General features: G+C 41.6%; 1 protein-coding gene across 1 annotated transcript; it reads right to left on the reverse strand.

Moving 5' to 3' along the window:
* Window positions 1-9,593: 9,593 nt before the first annotated feature.
* SERLADRAFT_406246 (uncharacterized protein) lies at window positions 9,594-10,520 on the reverse strand (the record flags this gene model as incomplete). Its single annotated transcript, XM_007315004.1, has 1 exon — window positions 9,594-10,520. The coding sequence occupies one exon, from the start codon at window positions 10,518-10,520 to the stop codon at window positions 9,594-9,596; it is 927 nt and encodes a 308-aa protein (XP_007315066.1).
* Between the last annotated feature and the right edge of the window lie 7,304 nt (window positions 10,521-17,824).

The raw sequence follows: 17,824 nt of genomic DNA on the forward strand, positions 1-17,824 counted from the left end.
GAAGAAAACTTCACTCCACTATACACAGAATTCCTCCGGAGCGATGGGGGAGGAGAATATATTGGCAATGCATTCAAAAATCAACTCTGAGGAGATGGTGTCATCCAAGAAACTACAGCTGCAGATACTCCGGAACAAAATGGCATTGCAGAACGCAGGAATCAGACATTGGCTACATTAGCAACCACTATGCTCCATGATTCCAAGCTCCCAAAGTCATTTTGGGTAGATGCCATGCAAACAGCTGCATATATCACAGCATGCAGCCCAGCATCAGGACTCCATGGAAAGACCCCATATGAAATACTGTTTAAAAGGAGAGTTGATCCAACTTTGTTTTGCCCTTTTGGATGCCAAGCATATGCCTTGATTCCGAAAGACAAAAGGCAAGGGAAGTTTTACTCCAAGGGGCGCAAAGCCATAATGATTGGCTACACACATGGAAAGCAAGCCTACAAACTCCTAGATACTGAAAAACGGACTGTGTTTTCCAGTCGGCATGTCATATTCAATGAATCTGGAAAGGTACAAAAGGATGACACTGCTCCCTGGAACACAGACACTAGCACAGATCAGTGGGAGGGACTCATTCCAGAGAATGCTCACTATCCAGACCAAAAATAATTGGAGGAGGATGATCCTGACCCTCGGATCCGAGATCCAAATGAATTGCAAATGGAACCACATCTCCGAGGAGATGTTCCACAAGCAATGGAACCATATCAGCATGAAGATGTTCCGAGAGCAGTGGGGCAATACCTCCGTGGAGACATTCCAAGAGCAGTGGGAGCACCTGATCAGCTAAGACACCCTCCACAACAGTCTCTACAACCAAGACCTGAACACTGGCCATCTTCAGAACGGAAAGCCAAAGTAGAGTTACAGTCAGTGGGAGGACAGCCCCTCAACATACAGCCAGCTGATGTGGAAAAAGTCCGAATACAGCTAGACAGCCTGTCCATTGGATTAGCTTCTGGAAGGCATACAACACCTCCAAGGAGTCATCCAACGCCTCCGAGGAGTGATTCAACACCTTCAGGAGTGAGTGGGGCAACAAATACACAAATGCGTCTACTCCCTGGAGTACCTGCACAAGTTCCTAAAAGAGCAGTCATGCCTGCTGAAGTCCTAGGAGTACGCAGAAGCAGTCACCAGACCCGTCCTGCAGACAATAACCGAGATTATCAAAGGACTCTAGATGAGGAACAGTCTCGAAAAGAGCAGCATGACAACTCCATGGAGAAACCTAACACTCCTGAGGTTCATGAAGAAACATCTGATACAGAGGAGACATTCTTTGCTGGAATAGCAAGTACCGGTCCATCTAACACAGACCTTCTAAGGACACTAAAGGAAGCCTTATCACGTCCGAATGAAGAATTATGGAAGTCTGCCTTGGAGGAGGAACTCCTAAGTCTCAATACTAATGCAGTATATGACACTGTTCCACTTCCAAAGGGAGTAAAACCCATCACATCAAAACCTGTGTTCCGGATCAAGTTTGATCAAAATGGAAACATTGAGAGATACAAACTCCGGATTGTTGCATGAGGTTTTACTCAAAGGGAGGGGATTGATTACCAGGAGGTTTTTGCTCCGGTTGCAAACTTAGAGTCAATCCGAATTATTCTAGCCCTGGCAGCGAAGTACGACCTAGAACTTGATCAAATGGACGTATCCACAGCTTATCTCAATGGAGAACTTGAAGAAGAACTGTACATGCTTCCTCCAGGGGGTGTTCCTATCCAACCTGGATACTGCTGGAGATTGAAGAAATCCATCTACGGGTTAAAACAAGCTGGTCGTACATGGAACAAAACTTTTGATCGCAAGTTCCAGGAGCTCGGTTTCACAAGACTAAATGCAGAAACATGTCTCTATGTATTCTGGGACAACAAACAAATATGCTTTGTTGTTGTCTATGTAGATGACCTCCTCCTAGGAGCTTCATCCCAAAAATTCATGGATATCACAAAAGCCAAACTCAAATCCATATTCAAAATGCGGGACCTTGGAGAAGCAAAATACATCCTCGGTGTAACGACCAAGAGTTAGTTACTCCGGCGCACACAGGAACACACTATAAAGAAAATGAAGAGGGAGTGGTTACCCCTTAAGATGCAGTGAGTTAGTTGGTATACAACAGGAGGACTCGCTGAGTCCTTCCCCATGTATTGCTCCTGTATATATACTAAAATACATGAGGTACTGTACAGTTGTAAATATAGTTTAAAGTCCGATGCTTAGCATGTGACTGCTCACATGATGAGTCTAGACATTGGTCAGGTGTTGTGCCACATGACTGGTCATGTGACTTGGAAAATAAAAGTAGAAGTACAAAAAGTGAAGCGTAAGTAGGTGCTGGTATGTCAATTGTAACACTCGGAATAGAAATCCAACGTGATCGTTCAAACAAAACAATATCCCTATTGCAACGCCAATACATTGACACAGTCCTGGAGTGTACTGGAATGAAGAACTGCAAACCAGTATGGACACCAATGGCCCATGGATCAAAACTCCTTGCAAATGCTCCAGGGGAAGATATTGTGCAACACGGTATGCATATTGAAGGGCGCCAAGTGTCATACCTCTCAATTGTAGGCTCCCTCATGTATGCCATGCTCGGAACCCGCCCAGATATTGCCTACGTTGTTGGAATACTAAGCAGGCATAGCTCAGCTCCAAGGAGCCATCACTGGGAAGCTGCAAAATGTGTCCTCCGATTTCTGAAAGCAACCAGGGACATGGAACTACAATATGATGGCACAGATGCCTCCATGGACATGGATTTCTATGGATATTCAGATGCAGATTGGTCTGGAGACCCAGACACGTCTCGATCAACATCAGGGTTTGTCTTTATCACCATCCGATGTCATGCACCAAAGTTGATTGGTAGCATGGACAGGTGTCAATAACGAAGCAAATATTCAAAAAGACTCGCCTTTGCGCCACACAGGCACAGTGCCACGTGGAATAGTAATTAATATTGCCCTTTTTGAACTTGTGGCTGATCAGCACCACCTCTATTAGGCAATCCAGTCACGCTCACCTTTGCTTTTCCATCCGGTACTTTCCGCATTTCGGCATTTCGGCAAATTTTCGCGTCGCCACTGGCTACACATTGCATTGCGCCCTCGCTTTTGTCGTTTCCCTTACTCCCCTTCCTTTGCCTAGCCCCACCATGGGCCCCTTCCTCTCCTTTTTATTCTCACCCGACGGTTGTTTCTGGGTCCCCATTTTAGTTCACCTCCTCGTCACCTCCACCCTCCTCCTCCTCATCTTCTTTGCACCCCCACCATTTCTGATGTCACCACTTCCTATCCGCTTCCGTTGCCGATCCGTTGACTACCACGTGCCACTGCTGATATCAGCAAAGCCCCGGCGGCCGGTCCAAATAGGGCAACAGGTCCATCTTCATGACGTCGATCTGCCATCATATACTATCAAAACATCGGTCGCTCGTCTTGCCTGGTTGGAGCGTGGGTGGGTAGTTTTTGAGCTGGAGAAGGTTCATCCCCTTGCGTCGCCCATGTTCATCACTGTCCCATTCACTTGGGTACACTTATCATTTGTCCATCGTCTTCGCTACAGCTACACCTACCACACGCTGCCTGGGACTCACTTGTTCCAAATTGGAACTACTCCTCTCCCTCCCTCGTTTGATCAGGTGGTCCAACACAACCAGTCCATTGGTAAGGCCATGGAACTGTCAGATTTGGACTAGGTGGTGGACCGGTGGCTCCAGTTTCTTTTTTTTCAGCAGAACATTCATTTACAGTGCGATTATTTTTGATTTTTGAATCATTTTTATGGACACATATTTTTTTAGAATGCCTGACTGACAATAAAGGAACTGTGTTGATACTGATAGTGTTTTGCCTTGCTCTTTTTTTACTGCATCTTCCCATGACATCATGATTTTCCTGCTCTCTTTTTGCTATTGGACTTTACTTTATGGCTGTACAAACCTGTGATATTACTCACAGCATTTATTGTTCTATCCCTTTCTTTTCTTTTTTTGACAATCTTATCCTGTACTACCTACGCAGGATTCGTCAGCGTACATTCCTTCCTTCATATTCTTTCTCATTCTTTTTGCACAGCTATACTGTGCATAGCCTACTTCTCTTTTACTATATAAACCCCTGTATTTTACCTTGTAAAAAAAAAAACAAGAACCCGATTCCAGACTTCTTCTCTAATCTTAAGTCCACTTCTTACTGCTACTTGTGATCCAGTGTGGTCACAACACTTCCCACTTCTACCACTGTTAACTGCTGTCATCGTCACTCGTCACTTTTGAAAGTGATTGTCATCCCCTTCGATTAGAGTCCTTCTGAGCACTACAGTTTGTGCGTCAGGAGCCTGCTATCACTGGGAACCTCGTCACCTCGTCATCCTCGTTGTTCTCAAACCTACCTTGTGCTACGATTAGCAAGGTTGTGCTCGTCTATACTCGCCACAAACCCCCTATCTTTCTATAAATTCAACTATCCCTCCTCCTCAAAACCCACACTCATACACCACTGGGTTTTACTTTGAAGGATCTTTATATGTACCACCCCACGAACAACCAGACCACTCCACTGTTCTAGGAGGCAAAGCCCATAAACAAGTTCCGTGGAATCTGGGAGGATTGTGTGTTAGTTTGTTTTGTGTGTGGTTTTCTAACAACAGTTCTCATCATCGACACCGAGGAGCAATCTCCTGGACAAGCAAAAGACAAAGCATGGTAGCTTTATCCTCCACGGAGTCAGAGTATATTGGATTGAGCAATGCTGGACAACACCTTGCATGGATTCGGACATTTTTTGAAGAAATCAGACATGCTCACAATGGACCTACAACATTGCACTGTGACAATCAAGCAGCTATCATTCTTACACGAGATCCACAGTTCCGTGCTCGCACAAAACACATTCAACGGAAATATCATTTTATCCGAGATGACTTAGTATCAAAGGGAGAGGCAGTAATCAGATACGTTCCTACAGGAGATATGGTTGCAGACATTCTCACTAAACCCCTCACTCATAAAAAACACTGGAAATTCTCTAAAGCTATGGGACTACGGTTGCACTCGAGTGAGAGTGACAAAACCGGATAAACCCGGTCTCTGCCAAAGCAGCCATTGTTCTCCATGGAGCATAGCCACCACTCCATGGAGTAACCATTGTTCTCCTAGGAGCACAATTGAGCTCCTAGGAGTCATTGTACTGTAGCAAGTAGTACCTCCGACTATAAGTAGTAGGGGGTTTAGTATAGGAATACCTCAGTTGTTTCTATAGCTTCTCGGGCAGCGGCTGAGGTATGTTACATTACATTTATTAGAGATCACCTTAAACTAACATCTATTGTAGTTTCACTTAGGTAAATAATAAAGTCGTTTTTATAGCCTCTCAGGCAGCGGCTGAGTTTCACTTAGTTTTATTACAGGGGTATGTCTTTATTCTATTCACTTCCTGGATCTCCTTAAAGAAGCCATTGTCTCAGGTCAAAGAGAGACTGGGATTGTCCTATCACAACATTAGAGGGCTACACAAGATAGTTGACTCTGGTATTCCATCCAGAGCTGATTGGACGTCAAAAACCATTGCATTCCCAGATGCCCCTGATGACAAGCATCTAATTCATTACTGTGATGTTCTTTCTGCCATTTGTAGCCTTTTTAGCAACCCAGCCCATGCAAAACACATCATCTACAAACCTAAGAAGATATTCAGTAATGCACAGAAAGAGAATAGAATTTACAATAAAATGTGGACTGGAAAGTGGTGGCATGCAATCCAGGTCAGTATTACGCTCAGTATTACACTGGATATTAATTTTGTTTGAATGTTGACTCTTATGTGTGCAGACACGTGTACCTAAGGAAGCAGCTCTTTCACCAGTCATAATTGCTACAGACAAAACACAATTAACGCAGTTCTCAGATTCCAAATCTGCCTATTCTGTGTATTTAACTTTTGGCAATATTCCACATGTAATACAATGGAGGCCAAGCCAGCATGCCTGCATCTTAATTGGCTACTTGTCTGTAAGCAAAATCATAGGCATGCAACTCACTTCAAGAAAAAAATCATCCAGAGTGCAGAGACTATTTCATGAGTTGATGAGGATTATTTTGAACCCATCAAAAAGAGCTGGGAGGGATAGAATAGAGGTGGTAGGAGGAGATGGAGCAGTGAGAAGAGTATACCCTATGCTAGCCTGCTATGTGGCCAATTATCCAGAGCAGTGTCTGGTGACGTGTTCAAAATATGGTACCTGCCCCAAATGCAAACGACCTCCAGAAGAGCTTTCAGCCTCTACTGCCGGAGAGCCACGTACCAATCAATGGACAGAGTCAGTAATCAACAAGGCTAAGGAAGATACACATTTATTCCGTCAGTGTCAAGAGAGGTGCAAGGAGCAACTAGTATCTGGATCTGTCTACAAGCTTTTTTGGACTGGGTTTCCTCACTGTAACATCCATATTGCAATCACTCCTGATGTCCTCCACCAGTTATACCAGGGCGTTTTCAAGCACATGATGCATTGGTGCCAGAAACTACTAGATCCTAAGGAACTTGATGCACACATCAGAGCACTTCCTCCCTGCTTTGGTGTTCGTTATTTCAAGAATGGCTTTTTTGCTCTTGATCAAATAGGGGGGAAGGAACGGAAAGATATGGCAAAGATACTATTTGGATGCCTTATTGGCAAACTTCCATGTCATGCTATCATCACCTATTAATCACTTTTAGACTTTATTCAGATAGCACAATACCCAATGCATGATGATACCACCTTGCCCAATCTCTCAATATTTTTCACCAACACAAAGATATCCTTATTCGTCTGGGAGTCAGGGACCATTTTAACATACCTAAATTTTATTCCCTCTTACACTACCAGGAGTTTATCACATGGCTTGGCACCACCGACAACTACAATACGGAGATGTTTGAAAGATTTTATATAGACTTTGCTAAAGATAGAAGGAGGGCCTCCAATAAGAGGAATGAAGCTCCTCAAATGATCACCTGGCTGCTGAAAGTTATCTTAAAATGAGCATGGAAAAAGACAATGAAGATGTTCTCCTTTGTCCTAAGTCTCAGGATCATCATATCATTATTGCAAAGAATCCAAGCAAATCCCAACAATCACTTATATCTATCATGAAAAACACTCCTGCCCAGGCTTTGAGGATGTACTCAAAATCTATCTTAATTCAAAATTACAGCAGCCCTTCCAGAGCACAAACAAGATCTTATCCTCTTCCATTTCAAAACCTTGATGTTTTCCACTCATTCAAATTCTCCTTTGAGACTCTTGGAAATAATGTGGACTTGTTTGATGACCAAATGGATGCTTTAAAGGCAAAACCCTCAAGTGTTGGTGGACAGCATCCTAGGTTTGATACTATTATAGTGATGAACTCCAATGACTGTGAATCAACAGGTTTGACAGGTAAGTTCTATAATATAAAGCTCTATCTACTATCTGTTTAAAAGTTGTACCAGGAACAAAAATTGGATGTCTCAGAGTGATCTTCAAGTTACCTACAACTTTATATGGCACACATAGTGCCCCTTCTAACTGGCCCAAAGATCATTTGGCTTATGTTAAATGGTTTAATTGTCTAAGGCCAACAGCTGAAGACAACCATATGATGTACTCTGTCACCAACCCTGGGCCTAATGCTTCTGGCTACCTGCCTGGTGATATTATACCCCTTTCTGCAATTAGACAGGTTTGTCATTTGATTCCAGTTTTTGGGGGAAATAAAGATACTTGTCCACTCAATTGGACTCACAGTAATGTTTTGGATGTTTGTACAAAATTTCATCTCAACAATTTTAGTAGTAAATACGCTTATCAGACACTATGGTAAATTCAAATTATAAATATTATTGTTTTTTTTTATAGCTAAATCTTGTGCTATAAAGGCTATAATTGCATTGATAGGGCTATAGTTAATATAACAATATTTGTATAGGGCTATAATTGCATTTATAGGGCTATGGTTGCTATGAAAGCATCCATATATACATGTGGTGGCTATATAGCGCTACATAGCCAAAGAGTTTTTCCTGATGTTGTTTGATCACATCATATTTGTTAGTCAGATCATAATATCCTTTGATCACACAATGTGCCAACTTGCCCTGGGAAACATAATGATGTCAATCATCTCAATGACCAAGTATGACCACCTACAATCTGTGTAGAGTAAGAATCAGTTGTCCCAAATTGAATAATTGTGCAAACATAGCCTCCCATGGCATGGTACTTATATGTATTCAAACTAAATGTCTTCACCTTGGTGCCTGTCTGTCCCATTGTGCCACGTTCTTTTTCGTGGCGAAGTTTTGCCGCCTTCTCCTTGGGTAGTTCGACTGTTGCAAACAACTTGCAAGTACTTGAGCAGAAACAATGTAATTCATGACCTAGGATTTTAACCGTGGCGGACAAAACTTCCAGACTTGAGTCCGTGTGCATTCTAAGCTGGCCAGCACATGCCACTGTCCGAACTGAAAGAGGATTTTGGCAACTAATTTATCATGTGGCAGGGGAAACAATCCTTCAAACGCTGGTATAGAACACTGAAACAGACATTTAAGGGTGATTGTGTCAATGCATGATGCATGAAGCTGAGTTGGTCTGACCTGTAATAAATTCTCAAATTTTTTGCTGCCATTTTTTTCATCTCAGATGCGTTTTTAGCGAAGCGCCTTATGACCCCTGGACCAAAGCTGGGGATGTGATGAAATCTCCATGTGCACTACAATTAAGCCAATTTTGTTGTGTGAAAATGATAGCCCACATACCTTCTATCCAACTCTGCAACACGGTCACCTGGAAGAGCATACAACAATCTTATAAGGTCTGAAAAGAGTGCCTTCCATGTCCCCAATTCACATTATTTGTGCATTAGATCCACAACAAACATCTGGTAAATGTCAACACCCATAGGCGTCAAATTTTCCGCAAATGCATTCTGCAATGCAAATTCAATTGAGTCTGGCCTGCATCAACCACAATCTCAATGCACCATTGTGGGTACCAGTGATTCCTCTTTGAGCAGACATTCCACCCCTTGCACGTTCACTGGTTTCCCCAATCTATATATAAAATCTCTTGCAGCGACAATTTTATACTGCAAAAAAGTCCTGACATTGGTCAAGCATTTACTCATGTCCCGTGCGGATCCAAGCTTATGAAACAGTGTTAGCGGGGTCAAACATTGGGGGCATGGACACCCTCCCACGTCCCGTATTGCTGCAATGAGCACTTTATTTGTCATGTTAGCGGCACATCAACACAATGTACCAGCGGACATTCTACTTCTCTGGATAGTCTGCGGAATACGTGAATAGTCAAGGATAGACTCTCTGCCAAATGTTGTCAAAACACTTGATGACAATACTGTGGAGATAGGCATGCATGAACTCCTCATCCAAAAGTAGTTGCTACACTGCGTGAACAAGCTCTCGGCGGCAATGAGTCTTAATTGTTGTTTTCGCCCTTTTGGACATGTCACATATGGTGTTAAGAAAATCATGGAAGCTATCTGGCAACTGTAGACCTTTCAAATTTATGAACTAACAGAACATGGAAATACCAGCCGAAGGTATGAAAGCCACTTGATGACATGCATGGCAATTGACTTGAGCACGAGTATATTTTGATATGTTGCCAAAGTAGAGGTAGACAGGCCAGGCCTTCGAGGTCCCAAAATCTGCTAGGTGGGTCTCGTCTGACCAGAACATGAGAGCGGCTATAACTCTTTCCAGTTTGCACCCCGCCTCGGCTTTCTGCTTTTGCAGATCCTCGTGAGCTTGAATCCAAGAATCAGATGTATATAATTCATTGTAAACCCTTTGCTCTTTCTCAGTGACAGGGTTCACCCAGAAGCACTTGAATGGCAACAAATGAAACTGAGATGCTGATGCCTTGCTAAACACCGCTTTAATTGCTTCGACCAAACAACAATAATATAAGCCACAAATGGTATATGGTTGACCATTTCCACTCCCGTCAGGTGCTCTTGTAGGCACTCCAACCACAACATCCGCTGCTTTCCAGTTATTGCTAAAACCACTGAGACCCTCAGGACCTGAAGAATCTAATAACCTGTTTTCCTTTTGAGTGCTGAAATTTTCAAGTTCCTGTGGCTTGAAGTCTTCAGCTAGAATAACTTCATGTACAAGGCAGTTGATTTCATGTATAGACTTGTGTTTGCTGCCAGAATACATCCACTGCATCAAGCGATAAACCGACATGTCCGCAAATGGCCAGGGTGGGCCATTTGCATGTTTTAACATGACAAGTTCCTCTAATGCAGGTGCCACAACATTCAAACTATTGATAAGGCTGGAGGGAGAAATCTGGCAATCTGGATCATACAATGGGCGGTATGGGTATTCACAAAGCAGGCCAAATGAGTTGACTATCGTGTGAACAGTGTCTTTTACATGTAATATCACCCGACAGATACTTGATGTTGCGCCTACTTCTGGAAGGGACATTGGTGGAAGGGGTGCTGGTGGTTCAGGCAAGTCATCACAATATTGTAGAGGGAGTCTTCTATTGCGAGATGGTCTGGCTGCATGAGGGATGAACAGTATATTCTCAGTTTATATGGCAAATTAGGCTGAGTTAGCATATAGATTTACCTAGCATCTTTTGATCAACTCCTATGACTGAGTGATTGGCATCTGATTAGAGTGCTGGCGAGTTATGGTGGGTATATTCACCCTTGATACAGCAACAATTCAAGTTTATTGGAAAGTATACAGAAATAGGGAATTAATCTGGCTCACCTGCCCCATCACTCACTCCGCTAAGACCTGACAACTGCTCGCATGATAAAATCTTCTCTACCTTGTGTTTAGAATAACAATCAAACTATAAAACTGGTTAATACACACCCTCATTTCTCCCACCCACACCTCAGACATATTGGCCCCACCAGAGTCATCTCCAGCACTCAACATTCGCAACTGGGATTTCATATTGAATAATTTTGCTGAGTCTCTTGTGTGCTCCTTATGTTTGGCCAATGCTTCAGATTGTCTTTTGCGATATGTACCACATGCATTCCTATGTTTGTTTAGCGAACAATGGTCTTGAAATCCTCGAAGGCATGAATTTCCGCAAGTAAGGTTGGCTACCATATAGAGGAGCAATAAAAAGAAGAGCACAATTTTGAGGACATGCAGATTTGACTGCCTGGAAATTGGTTCAGGAGTCATTGCCTTCAAAGGCTTGCCAACTCCCAGGCCAGCTCACTGGCAGGTTATAACTTGAAGTTTGGCTGACAGTCTGGCTTGGATTGCCACCATGACACTGCCAATTTTGCACCCATCAGTAATTGCCAGTTGCCAGTCAAGCTGCATCTTCCATCGCACCAACTTGAACTTGAAGGTCTACTCACACCGCACTTTCGATAAAAGTTTCACTTCCTGTTATTCTATCAAAACTGTGAGTAATGACTGAGTAATGCCTGAGTAATGCCCCTCATCAGTAATGTTAGAGTAACACGTCCAGTAACGCACTATTGAGTAATACCACCATTACCAGATAGAGCTCTCCCTCTCTCATATGTCACTTTTTTCTGCCCTTGTTCCATTGCAGCAATTGAAAGCTTCTTGGCGCATGGTCCAGGTTCAAGGTCTGTAATTATGAACCAATTGTGCAACTGACAGATTTACCATTTGCATCCTGATTGACCCATAGCTCCAGGTTCATGTGGTGATCCCAGTCAATCAACATCAAATCCCTCTACCAACACCTCAATTTATAATGCCCCCATCTTTCTTGCCCTTCCTTTGGACCAAGCTCCACGCACCAACCTTTCATTGGTTGTCTGTCACATTTGCCGGCCTCGTTCTGTTGCAGCATTGGCAGGCTTGTTTGCCCATGGTTCTATGTTCTTCAAGGCATGTTCCAGTTACGTGAAATTAGCCAGATACTTGTTACCTCACTGCACGGTCACATTTGCAGGCCTCATTGTGTTTGTTTGGCTTTATTTGGCTCCGTATTGTTGCCTGGTTTGTGCCACATGATCCCAGGCTTATATCCTGATTCGGTTATGGGAATAGCTTGCCATATACTTCTGTCATTTGACTATTATATGGTTGCGGATGAGTTGCGGAGGTTCTGCTGTCTGAACTGTCTGAACCTTTGATTACAAGTGGTAATCCAAGGATCTAATAGCTAGATAATAGCTCTCACTCTCACATGCTCTGTCCACGGGTGCAAAGTTGTAGCTGTACATGTAAACCCAGACTCAGAGCATCACAAACTGGAGTATGCTTTTTGACTGATAAACAGACAACTGAGACTTTTGTTTCTCTACTGTTTATTTCATTACAGTCTGTGTATTAGGAGTCATAGATAATAGCCCTTGCATGTTTGTTCCGCGGGTGTGGAGCAGTGGCTGCACATTTGAAGTCAGACTTGAAGCTTCAAAAAGCAGAGCACACTTTTTGACCTGTAGATACATGAATAAGATTTTTTTTGTTCTATTGTTTATTCTGTCAGAGTGCTTGTACTAGGAGTTGTAGATAATGGCCCTCGGATGCTTCTCCTCTCTTCCGCGGGTGGTGGCTGCACAAATAAACATTGGACTTGAAGCTTCAAAAACCGGAGCACACTTATTGACTAATAAACCTTGTTGAATGTGTCTGCGGGCGAGTACAGTTATTGGGAAACAACATGCTTAACTGGGCAACAACACCCATATTGGGCCACAACACTGAGAAATAGGCAATATTTTTCAGGAATAGACAACCCAATTGGGTGACAACATCCCTAATTGGGCAATAACAGCCTGTTTGGAAACCGAGTGGGATTCGAAGGATAAAAGAGCTAGCAATGAAATAAGTAGTTCATGGTAGAAATAGAAGGTTGCACTTGAGCGCAACCTATGATTAGGAAGTATGCTACAATTGTGTTCAGAGCTGAAGACGACTGAGAGAGAAGACATGGTCAAAAGAGAAGGTTGCGCTCGGGAAAGAATGTTGCGCTTGGGAATAATGCCTTTTAAGGCAGTTGCGCTCAAGCGCAATATGGTTGTTCACCCTGAACTACTGGAAGTAGATTATTAGGCGCTAAGATGTTGATGTGATCGGAGTAAGGGTGAGTTTGTTACAATACACAATTTTTGGACCTTTAATTTTCATTCTCCTCTTCAACTTTCTTTTGTAGTTTTCACACCCTATGCCATGTGGCACTTCCCATTACTGTTCAAACTCCACTTCCCACGCTGTGCTGCCTTTTCTATTTTTAGATACAAGTATTTCACGCAGTGGAGCTGGTCGCACGGGCTGTGCCCCATGACATCATCAGCCACTGCCTCCATCAACTATACAGTATACATGTACAAACAAACCTGTAGTAGTATATATACCCCAATAAATCAAGGAGACTCCTCAGCAAGTCCTCCTGTTGTTTACCCACAACTAACTTGGTCCTATCTTAAGGGTAACCACTCCCCTCACTACCTTTATAGCTTTGTCTGAGTTGTGCGCCAGAGTACCAAAACTTTGGTTGTTACAGTTCACAGCAAATAACAAGAAAAGGACTATGCAGACGGTGTTGAGACAACGATGATGGGGATGATAAGTGTGAGGCAACAATAAACTATAACAAAAACAAAACCTGTCTCCTACTGCACTTGCAGGGAGTAAGGGGTTCAATGAGCCTGGTTATCGACAGATGCTAGAGAATATAGCAAGTAGAGGATGTAGGAGTAGAACTCAGAGGTTTCTGATAAGAGGTAAAGCGGGTAATTCAAGTAATAGAAAACTAAAGAACTATACATGAGATGTGCAAGGTTTTTATAGCTATCCATCCGTCCCTCAGACCAGAAGGGGAATAAACAAAAAGTGGTCTAAGGAATAAATCGACCAATAATAAAAAGGAATACTATTGTATGACTTTGAATAATTAATCAGCAGGTGAAAGAGTTGTACTAATAATAGGTGTTGTCACGCATCTTCAGGAACCATATCCTCATGATGAGGTACGATCCTGACTAAAGTGTCTATTAGTATATCCAGGCACTGATGGGGCTTGGAGCTGGTTGGCAAGATACCTACTACCAGCCTTTACCCATTGTGCTGGCTAGCTGGGAGTGATACCCAGTCTCTGATCTGCGATATAATATGGTAACAATGATTGAGAAAGCCTGTGAGGGCTATGAGCAGTAGAATAGCAAATAATACCTCTAGCCCTAGAGCCAGAGGTGTAACGGGGAAAGTGTTTGAAAACCAAGACATAGAGAAAATAAAAATGGTCCTTACAATAAGGTGTGAGAATATTTGCGAGGAGTTTTTGGGCAGGTTTGAGGCAGGGCTAGTGAGAAAGTTGGAGTTAGAATTTACAGGAGCAGCCAGCAGATGTGCACAGACCAGTCGACACATAGTGTTGTTTTGTAGTTCTACATGTTAGTTTTGGTGATTCTGCACCTAGTTGTGCTATCTATTTTCCCTTCTTTCTAAATCACTTTCCTCTTTATTCTTTTTGCTCTATTGTTCAGTATTCACTGAGCATTCTATAATTTCGCCTTTGTGGCTGATTTGTTTACCTTTCTTTACAAAACTTCGGACTAGTATTGCAGAGTCCAGTATTCCTATTCTTTAGTTACTCATACTAGACTCTAGGTACTATACACATTCTGTACTCTCTGATAATATAGTTACTCATACTGGACTCTAGTTTTGTCCCTGTTAGCTCTCAGCAAGAGGCTAGACACTTCCCAGAAGTTCTCAATTGAACACTATATGGTAGTTCTATAGCACAGAGAGTATACAATTAAACTATGAACTGACAAGGAAAAAAAATGGTCCAAATTTGACAGTTTTTGAGTGAAATGTTGCGCTCGTCATTGTCAACAATGAGCATGCTTGTATAGGTAATGATAGAGACATTGAACACGGTGCAAGCAAAGCATGAGAAGGTATTACTTAAGTCTCAGTTAGGGTTAGGACCATATTGTCAACCTACAGTCTACTCTTGAGTGCTGCAGCTAGGATTGAGCCGCCTAATTAGTGAGGAGGTCACGCTACAGCCCATTTACTAATTAGTAAGGTTTTTGGTGTCACATAGGTGTAAGTCATACAGTCAAATTATAGTATTTTTGGATTACCTTGTCTGCGCCATTTTTTTTTGTTGTGCCCTAGAAATATTATATAATCAGCTGAATTACCAAAAAAGGACCGGAAATAGGAATCCTGGATTCCATCGATAGTGATGATATGTGGTCAACCACGAAGAAGGTTGGGAGAAGGGCAGACTGAGCCAAACTGAACCTGGTTTGCTTTCCAGTGAGAGAGGCTTTGTTCGGATATGTCAAGGATCTCGCAGATGTCGGAGGGTATGTACTGATGTTCGATGAGCCAGAGGGCTTGCTCTTTGATGTCTTTGCTGATAGCACAATACACCATGACAGTAAGTACAAAGATTGTTATAGATGGAATCCGGGATTCCTATTGCCTGTCCTTTTTTGGTAAATTAGCTGATTATATAATATTTCTAGGGCGCAACAAAAAAATATGGGGCAGGCGACACAGACCCGGCTGTTCAAACGCTCACGGTCTACCACTTTAGGATGTATACAGCATTTAGCCACATTGCATTCACAGCTGGCTGGAATTAATTCAGAGATATGGTTCCTAGAGACTATCTCATTGTATTTCAAAAAAATTACCACCACCAAAAATTGAACCAAAGGCCTTGTGGTCAGTCAATATTTTGAGTAGACAACTAAACCACTGAGCCACAAGATGAATAAAAATTACATTCAAGGTATTTAAATAAATGTATAAAAGTACCTGTATAGTGTGTACAAACTATACAAGTGGATTATTATGGTTTAGAGAAACTATACCTACTTGTTGGTTATGATATGGTTTTATACCACTATATTATTTTTTACCAATATGGTTTGAAGAAACTATATCTGAAATAGTATCTGACAACTATACAATAATATGATTTTAGGTGACTATATTGTGTGAAATGGTTTTTGTGCACTATTTTATTATTATGGTTTTGAGAAACCATATAAGTAGTATGGTGCTATAATACTGTTTGGATATGGTGTGGGGAAACTATATTGCTACACTTTTTCACAAAATTATTACAAGTCCATTAAAACTAGACAACTTTATAGGCTTATAGCATATAATTTTTAGACAATGTATATAGTGGTAATAGTACAGTGGTTAAATCTGGTTGTCTTGCTCTTACAATACCATGAGGCCTTAAGTTTAAATCCTGTGTTTGTATTTTTATATATTTTTATTTTAGTTTAGTTTTCTGCAACCATATTGATATAGTAATATATAACCATAACATTTGCAATGGTATATCAAAACCATACTGAAAAAACATGTATAGTGTTTATAAACCGTTTATCATAGTACAGTTTTATGCAACCATATTACCCAAATAGAATATATTCTATTTATTGAAGTATAGTCTTGTGAAACCATATAATCTAAATATGATATGGTTCTGATACACTGTCTACTAAAGTATGGTCCTATGAAACTATAGTATGTATTATAGTATAGTTTTAATATACTGTTTACTGAAGTATGGTCCCATATAACCATATTACTATACTACAGTACAGTTCTGACATACTGTTTCCTAAGGTATAGTCCTATATGATCATAGTAGTAATCTTACAGTATGGTTTTAATATACTATATACTAAAATATGGTCTTATACGACCATATTACTGTACTATGGTTTAGTTCTGATACACTGTTTACTAAGGTATGGTCTTGTATGACCATAGTAGTATGTTATAGTATGGTTTCACTATACTGTTTACTGAAGTACAGTCCCATACACCTATATTACTTTACTGTAGTATAGTTTTGATACTCTGTTTCCATGGTATAGTCTTGGAAAACCAAATTGTTACATTACAGTATAGTTCTAGTAAATTATTTATATAAGTACAGTTTTGTGCAACTATATCATTACTTTTGGATATAGTTTATATAGCCCATATCAGGTAGCATTCATATGGTGTGTATAAGCCAAAATATATAATTTGGTTTGTCTGAACCATATGAATTAATTCCAGTGGGCTGTGAACAATATCTGGCTTTAGTCTGTATACCATTTACAGTGTGGGAATGTGAGCGTTTGAACGGCATGCCATGTGTAGGCTATCCAAAAAAAATGGCGCAGACAAGGTTATTCCGAAAACGCTGTAATGCCTAAAGTCCATTTTGGAAGTGACGGTTGCCATATATAGGCATAAATACTACCCATAACTTGTACTGCTTATTTCTCATGATTGGAACCACCAATTTTCACGAAACAAAGCTCATTAGTCTTGTAGTATAGTACACTATCATATAGAAGCCTTCCCAGAACAAAAGAATATGGCATACAATTACCCAAAGTGGCTTCCATGGGTCCCTGACTTCCGAGCTGGAAGCTGAGCGCGAGGTCAATTTATTTTGAAGGGGCCGATGAACTTTATTACAATTTTTTATCATTGTTCATTTATTTCACGGGGTGTGACTATGATCAGAAATTGCTGAGTAAAGATTGAGAGTCAGGATCAATGTAGCAGCAAGAAATATTGTTATCGGTCATGTACACGCCACGTAATGGAATACAGTGTAAGCTACAAGTACAGGGCAACATGGACACCTAATCACGGGAAAATCTCCACCTCGTTAGCATCAATGGCACTCTCCATTGCCAAGCGCGCGGCTTCTGGTGGTCGGTAGAGCCCAACTACAAAAACTGTATAGAATATTGAAATCTCCGGTGTGCCTGTAGATGCGCGAGCTAGAC

Source organism: Serpula lacrymans, assembly GCF_000218685.1.
Source record: "Serpula lacrymans var. lacrymans S7.9 unplaced genomic scaffold SERLAscaffold_3, whole genome shotgun sequence".
NCBI lineage: Eukaryota > Fungi > Basidiomycota > Agaricomycetes > Boletales > Serpulaceae > Serpula > Serpula lacrymans.